The 14238-nt window shown below is 45.2% G+C and overlaps 1 protein-coding gene across 1 annotated transcript in view; it reads left to right on the top strand.

The window, feature by feature from the left end:
- utrn (utrophin) overlaps positions 1-14238 on the top strand; it is a 253373-nt gene that overhangs the window by 58881 nt on the left and 180254 nt on the right. The window contains exons 51-52 of the mRNA XM_038962307.1: positions 40-194; positions 731-920. Coding sequence (XP_038818235.1) covers positions 40-194; positions 731-920 — 345 coding nt within the window. The remainder of the gene's footprint in view (positions 1-39; positions 195-730; positions 921-14238) is intronic.

Raw genomic sequence — 14238 nt, forward strand, 5'->3', positions numbered from 1 at the left:
ATGTTGTTATTTGTTGTTTGTTTATGTTTTCTTCTCCAGGTGTTCTTGCAAGACCTGGGAAGAGGTCAGGGTACCGTGGTAACCTTTAACGAGCTGTCCAATCAGCTCCTGCGAGAGTATTCTGCAGATGACACAAGGAGGATCAAAGAGGTCACGGACAAACACAACAGAGCCTGGAACAGCATCAACAACAGGTGGACACACATACACAGACACGGGGGAGGAGGGGGGGGGGGCGAAATGTCCCCACTTGTTTTACTGTCCTTGTGAGGACTTTAGAAACCCAAAAGGATGGCAAAGTTAGACCACACACACAGACACACACATGTTATGTTCTTCTATCCTTGTGGGGACCTAAAATAAATGTCCATTCAAAATCCTATTTTCCCTAACCCCTAAACCTAACCCAACCCTAATTCTAACCCTAATTATAACCCTAACCCTAACCACTAAGCTTAAAATAGCATTTGTCCTCATGGGGATGTGGGAAATGTCCCCACGAGGGAGAATGTTCCTTGTCCCTTGTTGGACTTTTGGAGATTTTAGGTCCCTACAAGGATATAAGAATCCCCCCCCCCCACACACACATACACAAATATCACTTTGATAATGTTATGAGATATTTGAATTATACTCAGATAGCTAATTAAACAATGACCTCCAACCAAACCAATGCTTGATCATTGGCCATTACATCGATCAACTAGTTAGTGTGTTGATTGATTGACAGGGCTAGTGACCGCCAGGCTCAGCTGGACAGTGACCTGACTGCTCTACAGACGTCCCTCAGGGAGCTGGAGGCCTTCCTCAAGTGGCTTCAGGAGGCCGAAACTACCGTCAACGTCCTGGCCGACGCCTCCCAGAGGGAGGAGCTATCACAGGACTCTGCCCACGTCAAGGAGCTGAGGGGGCAACTGGAGGTAGGCCATGCCCATTTGATCTGCTGTGTGTGCGTAAAAGTTTTTAGGCGACGGGAACAAAAGAGAACTGGGATTGACGCTCTGTAAATGAACAGTATATTGAGTGATATATGGAGAGGTATATGGAGATAAATGGCTTGGCTGAGGGGCTGAATACAGAGAGAGGTTGAAATAAGGAGGTCAAAGGAGGTGTGTGGGAGACAGGGACAGGTGCTGTCCTATTATCCCCCTGTCATCCCTCATTAAGATAGTGTGCGTGCATTCATGTGAGCTGTGGTTACGTGTGTGTGCGCGTGTGTGTGTGTGGTCGCTCATTGATTTTTCTGTCCTGCGCTGTTCAGTGATGTGGGTATGTGTCCTCTCGCCTATTGCTTGTCATTTTCCCGCCTCTTACGATGGAACACATTGTCCTCCCTTTTGATTCATAAATGGTCTATTCAAAATCCTCCTTGACTTGTGTTTAGTTGTGTGACAGCCCTTTGACAGATATGAGCTCTTTTCATACCACACGGTCATGTCAATCTGGTTCTGGTTTTATTTGTTCACACGCTTGGTCTCCCTCGTTCACCCCTTATCTCTCTATCACAACGCCCCTGTCTGTGTAAGAAGAGACCGTCTGAACGCCACATTGATTCCTGTGTCTAAGGGGGACATGTTGAGAGGGCGTGTGAAAGAGAAAGAGGATGAGTGCGGGGGGAGGGAGGGAGGGAGATGTTCTTCCTGTAGTTGTCCAGATAAGGCCATAGTGTCTGTCCTTTTTTACCTGCATTGTGAAACCAGGCTGAACTCGCATGCACACGCGCACACACACACACACTGTTCCTGTGAATCACAGATACTGTCCTGATGATCACAGATGAAATACTATAGACTCCTACAGTCATCTATGATTTTCTTCATCTCCCATTGAGTTGTGCCTTTTCATTGTGTTTTTCTAGGTTAGTCTCACTTGAGGGAGCATTGATGCTCTAAAAACAGCCTGCTCATACACGGTCTCATACACGGTCTCATACACGGTCTCATACACGGTCTCATACACGGTCTCATACACGGTCTCATACACTGTCTCATACACTGTCTCATACACGGTCTCATACACGGTCTCATACACGGCCTCATACACGGTCTCATACACGGTCTCATACACGGTCTCATACACGGTCTCATACACGGTCTCATACACGGTCTCATACAATGTCTCATACACGGCCTCATACACGGCCTCATATGGTCTCATACACGGCCTCATATGGTCTCATACACGGCCTCACATGGTCTCATACACGGTCTCATACACGGTCTCATACACGGTCTCATACACTGTCTCATACACTGTCTCATACACTGTCTCATACACGGCCTCACATGGTCTCATACACGGCCTCACATGGTCTCATACATGGTCTCATACATGAGACCATGAGACCATACTTGTGATTTCAAATGGAGCTTTCTGGAAATGCCTTTATTTTTTTATTCCACCCTCTCTACCCCTTCTTGTCCTCTGTCCTTTACTCCTCCTTAATCCTTATTTCCCTCTTATTTCTCTCTCTACTCCTTCTTGTCCTCTGTCCTTTACTCCTCCTTAACCCTTATTTCCCTCTTATTTCTCTCTCTACCCCTTCTTGTCCTCTGTCCTTTACTCCTCCTTAACCCTTATTTCCCTCTTATTTCTCTCTCTCCCCCTTCTTGTCCTCTGTCCTTTACTCCTCCTTAACCCTTATTTCCCTCTTATTTCTCTCTCTCCCCCTTCTTGTCCTCTGTCCTTTACTCCTCCTTAACCCTTATTTCCCTCTTATTTCTCTCTCCCCCTTCTTGTCCTCTGTCCTTTACTCCTCCTTAACCCTTATTTCCCTCTTATTTCTCTCTCTCCCCCTTCTTGTCCTCTGTCCTTTACTCCTCCTTAACCCTTATTTCCCTCTTATTTCTCTCTCTCCCCCTTCTTGTCCTCTGTCCTTTACTCCTCCTTAACCCTTATTTCCCTCTTATTTCTCTCTCTCCCCCTTCTTGTCCTCTGTCCTTTACTCCTCCTTAACCCTTATTTCCCTCTTATTTCTCTCTCTCCCCCTTCTTGTCCTCTGTCCTTTACTCCTCCTTAACCCTTATTTCCCTCTTATTTCTCTCTCTCCCCCTTCTTGTTCTCTCTCCTTTACTCCTCCTTAACCCTTATTTCCCTCTTATTTCTCTCTCTACCCCTGTCTCTCAACATGGGGTAAGATTGATGGATTGCAGTCAGAGCCAAATGGAAACTGTATGAATGAAAGCAAATGAATGGGGAAGGAGGAAAGAGAGGGGGATTAGAGAGAGAAGGAGATAACAGGACAGAGAATGGTCAGATTGAGATACGGGGGAAAGGAGCCTGGAGCCTTCCTTCATTCAGAGTGACTCTTGTGTCACCAGTCAATGTCAAGTCTGTCACCTTACCTGAGTTTCTTCTTGAGATGCTCCATATAACCACAAGCCACATGATTTCTTTGGAGAAGAAAAAGGCAATGTTCCTCAGAAGTTTGGTCTTAGAAAGATGAAGCACCTTATGTTAGTTCTTACAACTGGAGAACAAATGTTTTATTTAATCCTAGAGGTTGAAATACACAATCTACTATTGTATATATACACTGCTCAAAAAAATAAAGGGAACACTTAAACAACACAATGTAACTCCAAGTCAATCACACTTCTGTGAAATCAAACTGTCCACTTAGGAAGCAACACTGATTGACAATAAATTTCACATGCTGTTGTGCAAATGGAATAGACAAAAGGTGGAAATTAAAGGCAATTAGCAAGACACCCTCAATAAAGGAGTGATTCTGCAGGTGGTGACCACAGACCACTTCTCAGTTCCTATGCTTCCTGGCTGATGTTTTGGTCACTTTTCAATGCTGGCGGTGCTCTCACTCTAGTGGTAGCATGAGACGGAGTCTACAACCCACACAAGTGGCTCAGGTAGTGCAGCTCATCCAGGATGGCACATCAATGCGAGCTGTGGCAAGAAGGTTTGCTGTGTCTGTCAGCGTAGTGTCCATAGTGTACGCTCTCGTTGGCTGGCTCTCGCTTCATACTCGTCGCCAAACCCATTGGGTTTACCCCTGCTAGGTAAAGTCCCCCCTTATCTCAGCTCGCTGGTCACCATAGCAGCACCCACCTGTAGCACGCGCTCCAGCAGGTATATCTCTCTGGTCACCCCCAAAACCAATTCTTCCTTTGGCCGCCTCTCCTTCGAGTTCTCTGCTGCCAATGACTGGAACGAACTACAAAAATCTCTGAAACTGGAAACACTTATCTCCCTCACTAGCTTTAAGCACCAGCTGTCAGAGCAGCTCACAGATTACTGTACCTGTACATAGTCCATCTATAATTTATCCCAAATAACTACCTCTCCCCCTACTGTATTTATTTATTTATTTATTTTGCTCCTTTATTTCTATCTCTACTTTGCACATTCTTCCACTGCAAATCTACCATTCCAGTGTTTTACTTGCTATATTGTATTTACTTCCCCACCTTGGCCTTTTTTTGCCTTTACCTCCCTTATCACATTGTAAATAGACTTATTTTTCTACTGTATTATTGACTGTATGTTTGTTTTACTCCATGTGTAACTCTGTGTTGTTGTATGTGTCGAACTGCTTTGCTTTATCTTGGCCAGGTCGCAATTGTAAATGACAACTTAAATAAATAAAAATAAAATACAGATTCTGGCCCTTGTCAAACATTAACTTTCATTCTACAGCACATTGGAATTGCTGGCCAAACAATGCTGTAAGTTGATGCCGACACGGATCTTACTAGAAACCCAGTGATGTCAGTGTGATTTCGCTAACTGGACTAGCTAACGGTATTCCTGTAATTCCCTTAGAATAATCAATACTGTGTGGAATGAGTGAACACATGTATGACTCACCAAATGAAGATCTGGCTTCACAGAGCACTCGATAATCACTCTCGCTTTCTCACATGGTTATCTAAGCGTATATGTGTGTGTGTGTGTGTGTGTGTGTGTGTGTGTGTGTGTGTGTGTGTGTGTGTGTGTGTGTGTGTGTGTGTGTGTGTGTGTGTGTGTGTGTGTGTGTGTGTGTGTGTGTGTGTGTGTATGGGGGTCGAGAGTGTGTGTGTGTGTGTGTGTGTGTGTGTGTTCAATGCTAAGCCTCCCTTTCCCATCCTGCTACTGAGTCTTTTCCCTGAATATGAAGTGACAGGCAAGACAGGGGCCATATGGGCATTAATATGCCCCTTAGCTCAAAGCTGAACACACTCTTATTTAGAGTTTACTGTGTGTGTGTGTGTGTGTGTTCTGTATTTAGTCTTGGGAAACTGAGATGAGGCAATCGTGGCGTGGTGTCAGAAGGAGTGCTTTGTCTGTCGCGCTGGGGGAGTCTTTAGGGGAAAAAACGGGATCAGATCCTGAGTGCAGGAGAAAGTCATGTTTCGGAATCTATTAACAGAGCAAATTACAGATGCTACTACTGAATCAGCACTTCCTCTGTTTCCATGTCTCTGTTTCTCTTTCATACACTATCCTTCACTTTCTTTTAATTTTCTTCTCTTTCATGCGCTCACAAAATGTACTTCCCCCTTTATCTGCTTTTCTCTCTTCCCTCTCTTCCCTTCCCTGTCTTCCCTCTCTTCCCTTTCCTGTCTTCCCTCTCTTCCCTTTCCTGTCTTCCCTCTCTTCCCTTTCCTGTCTTCCCTCTCTTCCCTTCCCTGTCTTCCCTCTCTTCCCTTCCCTGTCTTCCCTGTCTTCCCTCTCTTCCCTTCCTTCCCTTCCTTCCTTCCCTCTCTTCCCTTCCCTGTCTTCCCTCTCTTCCCTTTCCTGTCTTCCCTCTCTTCCCTTTCCTGTCTTCCCTCTCTTCCCTTTCCTGTCTTCCCTTTCCTGTCTTCCCTCTCTTCCCTTCCCTGTCTTCCCTCTCTTCCCTTCCCTGTCTTCCCTTCTCTCTCGTCCCTCCCCTTTCTTTCTTCCCTTCTCTCTCTCAGCTCCCTGTTCTCATATCAGACTGCTTTCTCATCCCTCTGTATCTGTGTCTGAGCATATCGTTACATCTGGGACACACACACACACACACACACACACACACACACACACACACACACACACACACACACACACACACTGCTGCGTGCGGGCTGCACGCTGTACATCTCACTTGTGCTCGCTCTCTCTCTTGGTGTCTTTCTCTCTCTCTCCCTCCCTCTTTCTCTCTCTCGTTCTCTCTCTCCCAGTCATTGGTTCCCTCTGCCTGGTCATTGGCTCTCTATGGCTGAAGGAGCTTCTGTCGTCTGTTATCCCAGGTCTACTGATCGCTCTGTCTCTCTCTCTCTCTGTCGTCCGCTCTGAAGGTTTTCCGTGGAGCGCTACAGTCTTTATCTCTGGCTGTCCGCTGTGAGCCGCGATCGGAGAGCAGCGCATCTCTCCTCCAGCAAAACTTCTGCCTCCTACTCTCATTCTTCTTCTCTTTGTTTGCTTATCGGCTGATTTTTCTCCTTTTCGTCCTCTTTGACCCCTGGCTCCTGAAGTGGACCCCAGAGTGACATGTCTTTTTGGAGTGGTTTTGTGTACCATGGTTTAAGTGTGTGTGAATGAGAGTCAGTGAGTGTTTCAGCATCGCTTAAATGCATGAGCTTGTGTGTGAGTGTGTGAGGAGGAAGTGTGTGCATGTGTGTGACAAAGTGTGTGTGTGACTGTGTGTGTATATGTGTGAGAGAGAGAGTGTTTGCTGTGAGAGTGCACTTGACTGACCGTGCACTGTGTGTGTGTGCCAGTATATCTGCGTGTGCGGGGGCATGCCGATCGCAGCATGTGTGTCAGACAGTGTGTGTAAGTGTGTGTGTTCACGTCACTCCTGCTGTGGTGTGTCTCTGGGAGAAGGAGGAGGAGAGGATATGAGCAGGGCTGGGCAGTGCTAGCGTGCCATGCGTACTCGGAGCAGGCTGCAGACCTGTGGCACGCGTAAAATGATGGCCATGGTCCGTACCTCTCTCCAGAAAGTGGTGGTCTTCCTACACAGGCTCCAGAGAATGGCCATCTCATCCCCACGCTACCACAAACTCTGCAAGGTCAGTCACAGAAAGAAAGAGAGGGAGAGAGCCAGAGAGAGGAAGACATCTCTCCTCCGCTCTTTCATTCATGCCGTTCGTTCATTTGTTTTGTGTGTTTATTCAGTGTTTGGTTCGTTGTTGTGATGGACTTGATGAGCAGTGTGGATTGGTTTGTTCAACTTCTTGGTTCAGATCATTTTCCATCACTTTTCAGTTGTTTGTCTTCTTCAGAAAATACTTGTTTTATTCATGGCTTTTGATTGTTCAGAGAGTTTTATGTTTTTGAATGTCTTTCATCTTGGTGAATGAATACTTTTGTTGGCCTGTTGGTTATTTATTATTATTATTATTATATTAGCGGTTCACCAAGTCTCTCCACGTCTATGCCATAGTTGGGATATTTTTCTTCTAATTTGGGACTTGTGTATTTGTGACTCTTGTTGTTGTCAACAGATCCCTCCTGTTATCTGTTTGGGAGAGTGTTGACGGGTGTGGTTGTCACCTCCATAGTGTGTCTGCATATCTCTGGCTGGGTGCGGGACTGATACACTGCCTCAGTGGCATGTCAAGTAATCAGGCTCCGTGTGTGTGTGTGTGTGTGTGTGTGTGTGTGTGTGTGTGTGTGTGTGTGTGTGTGTGTGTGTGTGTGTGTGTGTGTGTGTGTGTGTGTGTGTGTGTGTGTGTGTGTGTGTGTGTGTGTGTGTGTGTGTGTGTGTGCGCATGCTTGTGTAGAGTCTTGTCTCTCTGCTGTCAGTTTGAGACGGCTTTTCTGTGGTGTTGTTATTTCAATGAAGGATATATTGTGAGGTTGCTAGTGACAGCTCTAGACAGATGGAAAAGTTGGTAACAGACACACACAGAGCAGCGAGAGGGCAGAGTGCGATGAGAGATGGACCAGCTGCTCAGGTCCTGCAGCTCTGTATGCTTTAATCCCTCTAAGGATTAGAGCTGCCAGCCACAATCACAAACCTGTGTGTGTGTGTGTGTGTGTGTGTGTGTGTGTGTGTGTGTGTACAGTGGACCCAATTCTCATTATTAAACAGCTGGAATCACGCTTTAAAACACATTTGTTAGCCTTGGATTTAATGTATTACATAGTTTCTCTCAACACAAATCCCTCGTCTTCTCTCTCCACCTCTCACTGTCTCTCTCTCTGTCTTTCATTTTCACTCTGTCTCACTCCGTCTCTTGCTCTAGATCCCTTTTCTGTCTTTCTATGAGCTATGCTGTGGATTCTCTCTCCTAATATCACATTCACACTGTCAGACCAATCTGTGTGTCAATCAATCTGTTTCTCTTCATGTGTGACTGACTGACTGAGTGTGTACCTGTAGACTACTGGCCCACAGTAAGCAGAAATACAGAGAAAGTGCTTGAGAGGCAGAGGGAGAGGTGGTTCATACAGTATATTTCCCTCCTTTCACTCACTAGTTAATTCCCTAGAATAAAGTCAGCACTTGCTCTTTGCTCATTTAACCAACCCTTGGCAGCATATAGTTTAATCTCCCTTTCAGCAGGCAGTCTCTGTGATCACTCCTCGCATCGCCCTGAGGAAAACTACTGTGCACTTGTTTACCACCCCCTCTTACCACCATCGCAACACACTTTCCTAACTTCTCCTAATAGGGACCTATGCATTCTGCACTTGACTACCTTCCCTTTGGTGGCATCAGTTATTCGTCGCTTGTTTAATCTCCACTGGGTGGACCCCTTTGTTCTTCAGTCGTTCCGCACCCAGTGGGAGAAATCAGTCATTCTACACTTGATTACCCTTCCCTGGGTCGCATCAGTCATTCTGGGCTCGTTGGGCTTCCCCTCGGGAGGTTCAGTCATTCTGGGCTCGTCTGGACTCCCCTGGGCGTGCTCACTGTCTGGCGGTCTGGATCAGTGCTTCCTGATGATGGATGTGCTCTGGGCTCGCTCTCTCTGGGCTTGTCTCGCTGTTACCTTGCTCTCCGGGTCAGGAGATAGCCTGGCCTCGGGGTTGACAGTGCTGGCCAAAACCCTATACCCACAATAACCGATCTATAAATCACCTGCAATGATAAATGTTTGGTCAATGGCATATCCTCATGTACATAGATTAGCTCTGCGCCTATCTCAGGGGTGAACCTCTTGTTCAGTCTGGCCTCTAGCCTCCCAGTCACTATCAGTCCTGTCCTTTTCACCAGTCTTCTTCCTAACACGGCAACACTGTCCACTATTAGTTTAAACCAGGGATGTCAAACTCGTTCTCTCCACAGGCTTAATTTGTTCTTCACTGACATCCTGGGGGCCGCAATTAAAATGTTTTATATTTCCTTCGCTTTTGGAATTTTCGACTATAGATGACTGTTATCAAGCTGGACAGAGCGAGGAGACTATAGATGACTGTTATCAAGCTGGACAGAGTGAGGAGACTGTAGATGACTGTTATCAAGCTGGACAGAGTGAGGAGACTATAGATGACTGTTATCAAGCTGGACAGAGTGAGGAGACTATAGATGACTGTTATCAAGCTGGACAAAGTGAGGAGACTATAGATGACTGTTATCAAGCTGGACAAAGTGAGGAGACTATAGATGACTGTTATCAAGCTGGACAGAGTGAGGAGACTATAGATGACTGTTATCAAGCTGGACAGAGTGAGGAGACTATAGATGACTGTTATCAAGCTGGACAGAGTGAGGAGACTATAGATGACTGTTATCAAGCTGGACAGAGTGAGGAGACTATAGATGACTGTTATCAAGCTGGACAAAGTGAGGAGACTATAGATGACTGTTATCAAGCTGGACAAAGTGAGGAGACTATAGATGACTGTTATCTAGCTGGACAAAGTGAGGAGACTATAGATGACTGTTATCAAGCTGGACAGAGTGAGGAGACTATAGATGACTGTTATCAAGCTGGACAGAGTGAGGAGACTATAGATGACTGTTATCAAGCTGGACAAAGTGAGGAGACTATAGATGACTGTTATCAAGCTGGACAAAGTGAGGAGACTATAGATGACTGTTATCAAGCTGGACAGAGTGAGGAGACTATAGATGACTGTTATCAAGCTGGACAGAGTGAGGAGACTATAGATGACTGTTATCAAGCTGGACAGAGTGAGGAGACTATAGATGACTGTTATCAAGCTGGACAAAGTGAGGAGACTATAGATGACTGTTATCAAGCTGGACAGAGTGAGGAGACTATAGATGACTGTTATCTGGCTGGACAAAGTGAGGAGACTATAGATGACTGTTATCAAGCTGGACAAAGTGAGGAGACTATAGATGACTGTTATCAAGCTGGACAAAGTGAGGAGACTATAGATGACTGTTATCAAGCTGGACAAAGTGAGGAGACTATAGATGACTGTTATCTAGCTGGACAAAGTGAGGAGACTATAGATGACTGTTATCAAGCTGGACAGAGTGAGGAGACTATAGATGACTGTTATCAAGCTGGACAGAGTGAGGAGACTATAGATGACTGTTATCAAGCTGGACAGAGCGAGGAGACTATTGACTGTTATCAAGCTGGACAGAGCGTGGAGACTATAGATGACTGTTATCAAGCTGGACAGAGCGAGGAGACTATAGATGACTGTTATCAAGCTGGACAGAGTGAGGAGACTATAGATGACTGTTATCAAGCTGGACAAAGTGAGGAGACTATAGATGACTGTTATCAAGCTGGACAGAGTGAGGAGACTATAGATGACTGTTATCTGGCTGGACAAAGTGAGGAGACTATAGATGACTGTTATCAAGCTGGACAAAGTGAGGAGACTATAGATGACTGTTATCAAGCTGGACAAAGTGAGGAGACTATATATGACTGTTATCAAGCTGGACAAAGTGAGGAGACTATAGATGACTGTTATCAAGCTGGACAAAGTGAGGAGACTATAGATGACTGTTATTAAGCTGGACAAAGTGAGGAGACTATAGATGACTGTTATCAAGCTGGACAAAGTGAGGAGACTATAGATGACTGTTATCTAGCTGGACAAAGTGAGGAGACTATAGATGACTGTTATCAAGCTGGACAGAGTGAGGAGACTATAGATGACTGTTATCAAGCTGGACAGAGTGAGGAGACTATAGATGACTGTTATCAAGCTGGACAGAGCGAGGAGACTATTGACTGTTATCAAGCTGGACAGAGCGTGGAGACTATAGATGACTGTTATCAAGCTGGACAGAGCGAGGAGACTATAGATGACTGTTATTAAGCTGGACAGAGCGAGGAGACTATAGATGACTGTTATTAAGCTGGACAGAGCGAGGAGACTATAGATGACTGTTATCAAGCTGGACAAAGCGAGGAGACTATAGATGACTGTTATCAAGCTGGACAGAGCGAGGAGACTATAGATGACTGTTATCAAGCTGGACAGAGCGAGGAGACTATAGATGACTGTTATTAAGCTGGACAGAGCGAGGAGACTATAGATGACTGTTATCAAGCTGGACAAAGCGAGGAGACTATAGATGACTGTTATCAAGCTGGACAGAGCGAGGAGACTATAGATGACTGTTATCAAGCTGGACAGAGCGAGGAGACTATAGATGACTGTTATCAAGCTGGACAGAGTGAGGAGACTATAGATGACTGTTATCAAGCTGGACAGAGTGAGGAGACTATAGATGACTGTTATCAAGCTGGACAAAGTGAGGAGACTATAGATGACTGTTATCAAGCTGGACAGAGTGAGGAGACTATAGATGACTGTTATCTGGCTGGACAAAGTGAGGAGACTATAGATGACTGTTATCTAGCTGGACAAAGTGAGGAGACTATAGATGACTGTTATCTAGCTGGACAGAGCGAGGAGACTATAGATGACTGTTATTAAGCTGGACAGAGCGAGGAGACTATAGATGACTGTTATTAAGCTGGACAGAGCGAGGAGACTATAGATGACTGTTATCAAGCTGGACAAAGCGAGGAGACTATAGATGACTGTTATCAAGCTGGACAGAGCGAGGAGACTATAGATGACTGTTATCAAGCTGGACAGAGCGAGGAGACTATAGATGACTGTTATTAAGCTGGACAGAGCGAGGAGACTATAGATGACTGTTATCAAGCTGGACAAAGCGAGGAGACTATAGATGACTGTTATCAAGCTGGACAGAGCGAGGAGACTATAGATGACTGTTATCAAGCTGGACAGAGCGAGGAGACTATAGATGACTGTTATCAAGCTGGACAGAGTGAGGAGACTATAGATGACTGTTATCAAGCTGGACAGAGTGAGGAGACTATAGATGACTGTTATCAAGCTGGACAAAGTGAGGAGACTATAGATGACTGTTATCAAGCTGGACAGAGTGAGGAGACTATAGATGACTGTTATCTGGCTGGACAAAGTGAGGAGACTATAGATGACTGTTATCTAGCTGGACAAAGTGAGGAGACTATAGATGACTGTTATCTAGCTGGACAAAGTGAGGAGACTATAGATGACTGTTATCAAGCTGGACAAAGTGAGGAGACTATAGATGACTGTTATTAAGCTGGACAAAGTGAGGCGACTATAGATGACTGTTATCTAGCTGGACAAAGTGAGGAGACTATAGATGACTTATCAAGCTGGACAAAGTGAGGAGGCTATAGATGACTGTTATCAAGCTGGACAAAGTGAGGAGACTATAGATGACTGTTATCAAGCTGGACAAAGTGAGGAGACTATAGATGTAGGTCCATTATCATTTCCATCCTTTCAAGGCTGATTGAGATCGTTTTTTCGTTTTTTAAATTGCTGGATCGGATCTCCTATAGGCCTGCAGAGGAACTACCTGAAAGCAGTTGGACAGAGTAACCGATTACTTAGTACTTTTTAGTGTGTATGTGTTTGTGTGCGTGCGTGCGTGTGTTTGTGAGCGTGCGTGTGTTTGCGTGCGTGTGTGTGTGTATGCGAGTGTGCATGTGTGTGTGTATGCACGTGTGTTTGTGTTGAGTCCGGTGTATTTGTGCTGGAGAGCGTTGAAGGCCCTAATGGCTATTTTCATTGCACTCAGCTCTGTTCTGTCTGTTTAGTCACTGCCTGGAAAGATTCTGAAGGGCACTCCAGTCTCAGGAGAAGTGTCCTCCTACTCTCATTAGACTTGCTGGAAGTGTGTGTGTGTGTGTGTGTGTGTGTGTGTGTGTGTGTGTGTGTGTGTGTGTGTGTGTGTGTGTGTGTGTGTGTGTGTGTGTGTGTGTGTGTGTGTGTGTGTGTTTATGAGGGAGAGAAAGAGAGTGATATAGAATGTAAGCATTTGTGTTTTCATGCGCATTAACACACTGGCAGCCCTCTTTAAAATAGCCCAAAGCAGCATTTCCTCCAGTTAAGTCTTGTCCCTTTAGTCTCTTAGCCCTGTGACTAACACATTGGTCCTTGTCCCTTTTCCCACCCACCAACCCACTCAGAGCTACCCTAGGCAGGGTGAGTCATACCTGGGAACAGAGCACAGTGCCTTTGCCTCTCTGCCCTTGTGCTCCACCAGGACCAGGGGCCTTGGACATTAGCATGCGTTTGCATCAGCAGAGCAGGACCGCAGGTGTGTGGACATGCATCACTCTCCCCAGACTAGGAGCCAGTCCAGGCTGTTTGTCTCCAACACACATTCTTACACACTTCACAATGCAGGCCGACATAGTGATGAGTTGTGAGCAGTAAATGATATGGTAACAAATTCATAAGTTCGGCTAATTTGAATGAATTTAGCAACCCTCAAAAAGCCCCAAGGACAATAACTGAAAACCTAGCACCATTACCCACATCAATGGTAAATCACCTGATCTTCCGCTATTTGAAAATGACTGGCTCAAAGTTATATGGCTCAAATAACTGAAAATTCATCTTTGATTTGAACCGTCACTCAAGTCATAGATGTATGGCATTAGAATGGAGAGATGAAAATAATGAAGTGATATGGAGAGAATGTAAATGGAATTCAATGCTTGATTTTTCAAAGAGTAGTAAAGGAATGTATTCATTCACATACATAGGTAGCTTTAATACATTATGAAGAGCTTGTATGATAGGGTCTATTGTATACAGTACATTAATGGTAATGGTAGCTAGTGGCCCATACACATGCTAAATGCATATATTTATTTCCCTCATTGCTGAAAGCAGGATGAGAGCTTGTGTTAGTTGGGAGAGAGACCATGAGAACAGGGTCTAATTCAGAACGGCTCATGTTAAAGCCATTATAATGCTCTTATCTTCTACAGATTTTCAAAAACAGCAACATCCTATTTTCTCCTGCTATTTCTCCCCCAAGCTCCGTCTGTCGTTTACTTGAACTTGTCGTGG

The sequence above is a fragment of the Salvelinus namaycush genome, chromosome 24 (genome assembly GCF_016432855.1).
Source record: "Salvelinus namaycush isolate Seneca chromosome 24, SaNama_1.0, whole genome shotgun sequence".
Taxonomy (NCBI): domain Eukaryota; kingdom Metazoa; phylum Chordata; class Actinopteri; order Salmoniformes; family Salmonidae; genus Salvelinus; species Salvelinus namaycush.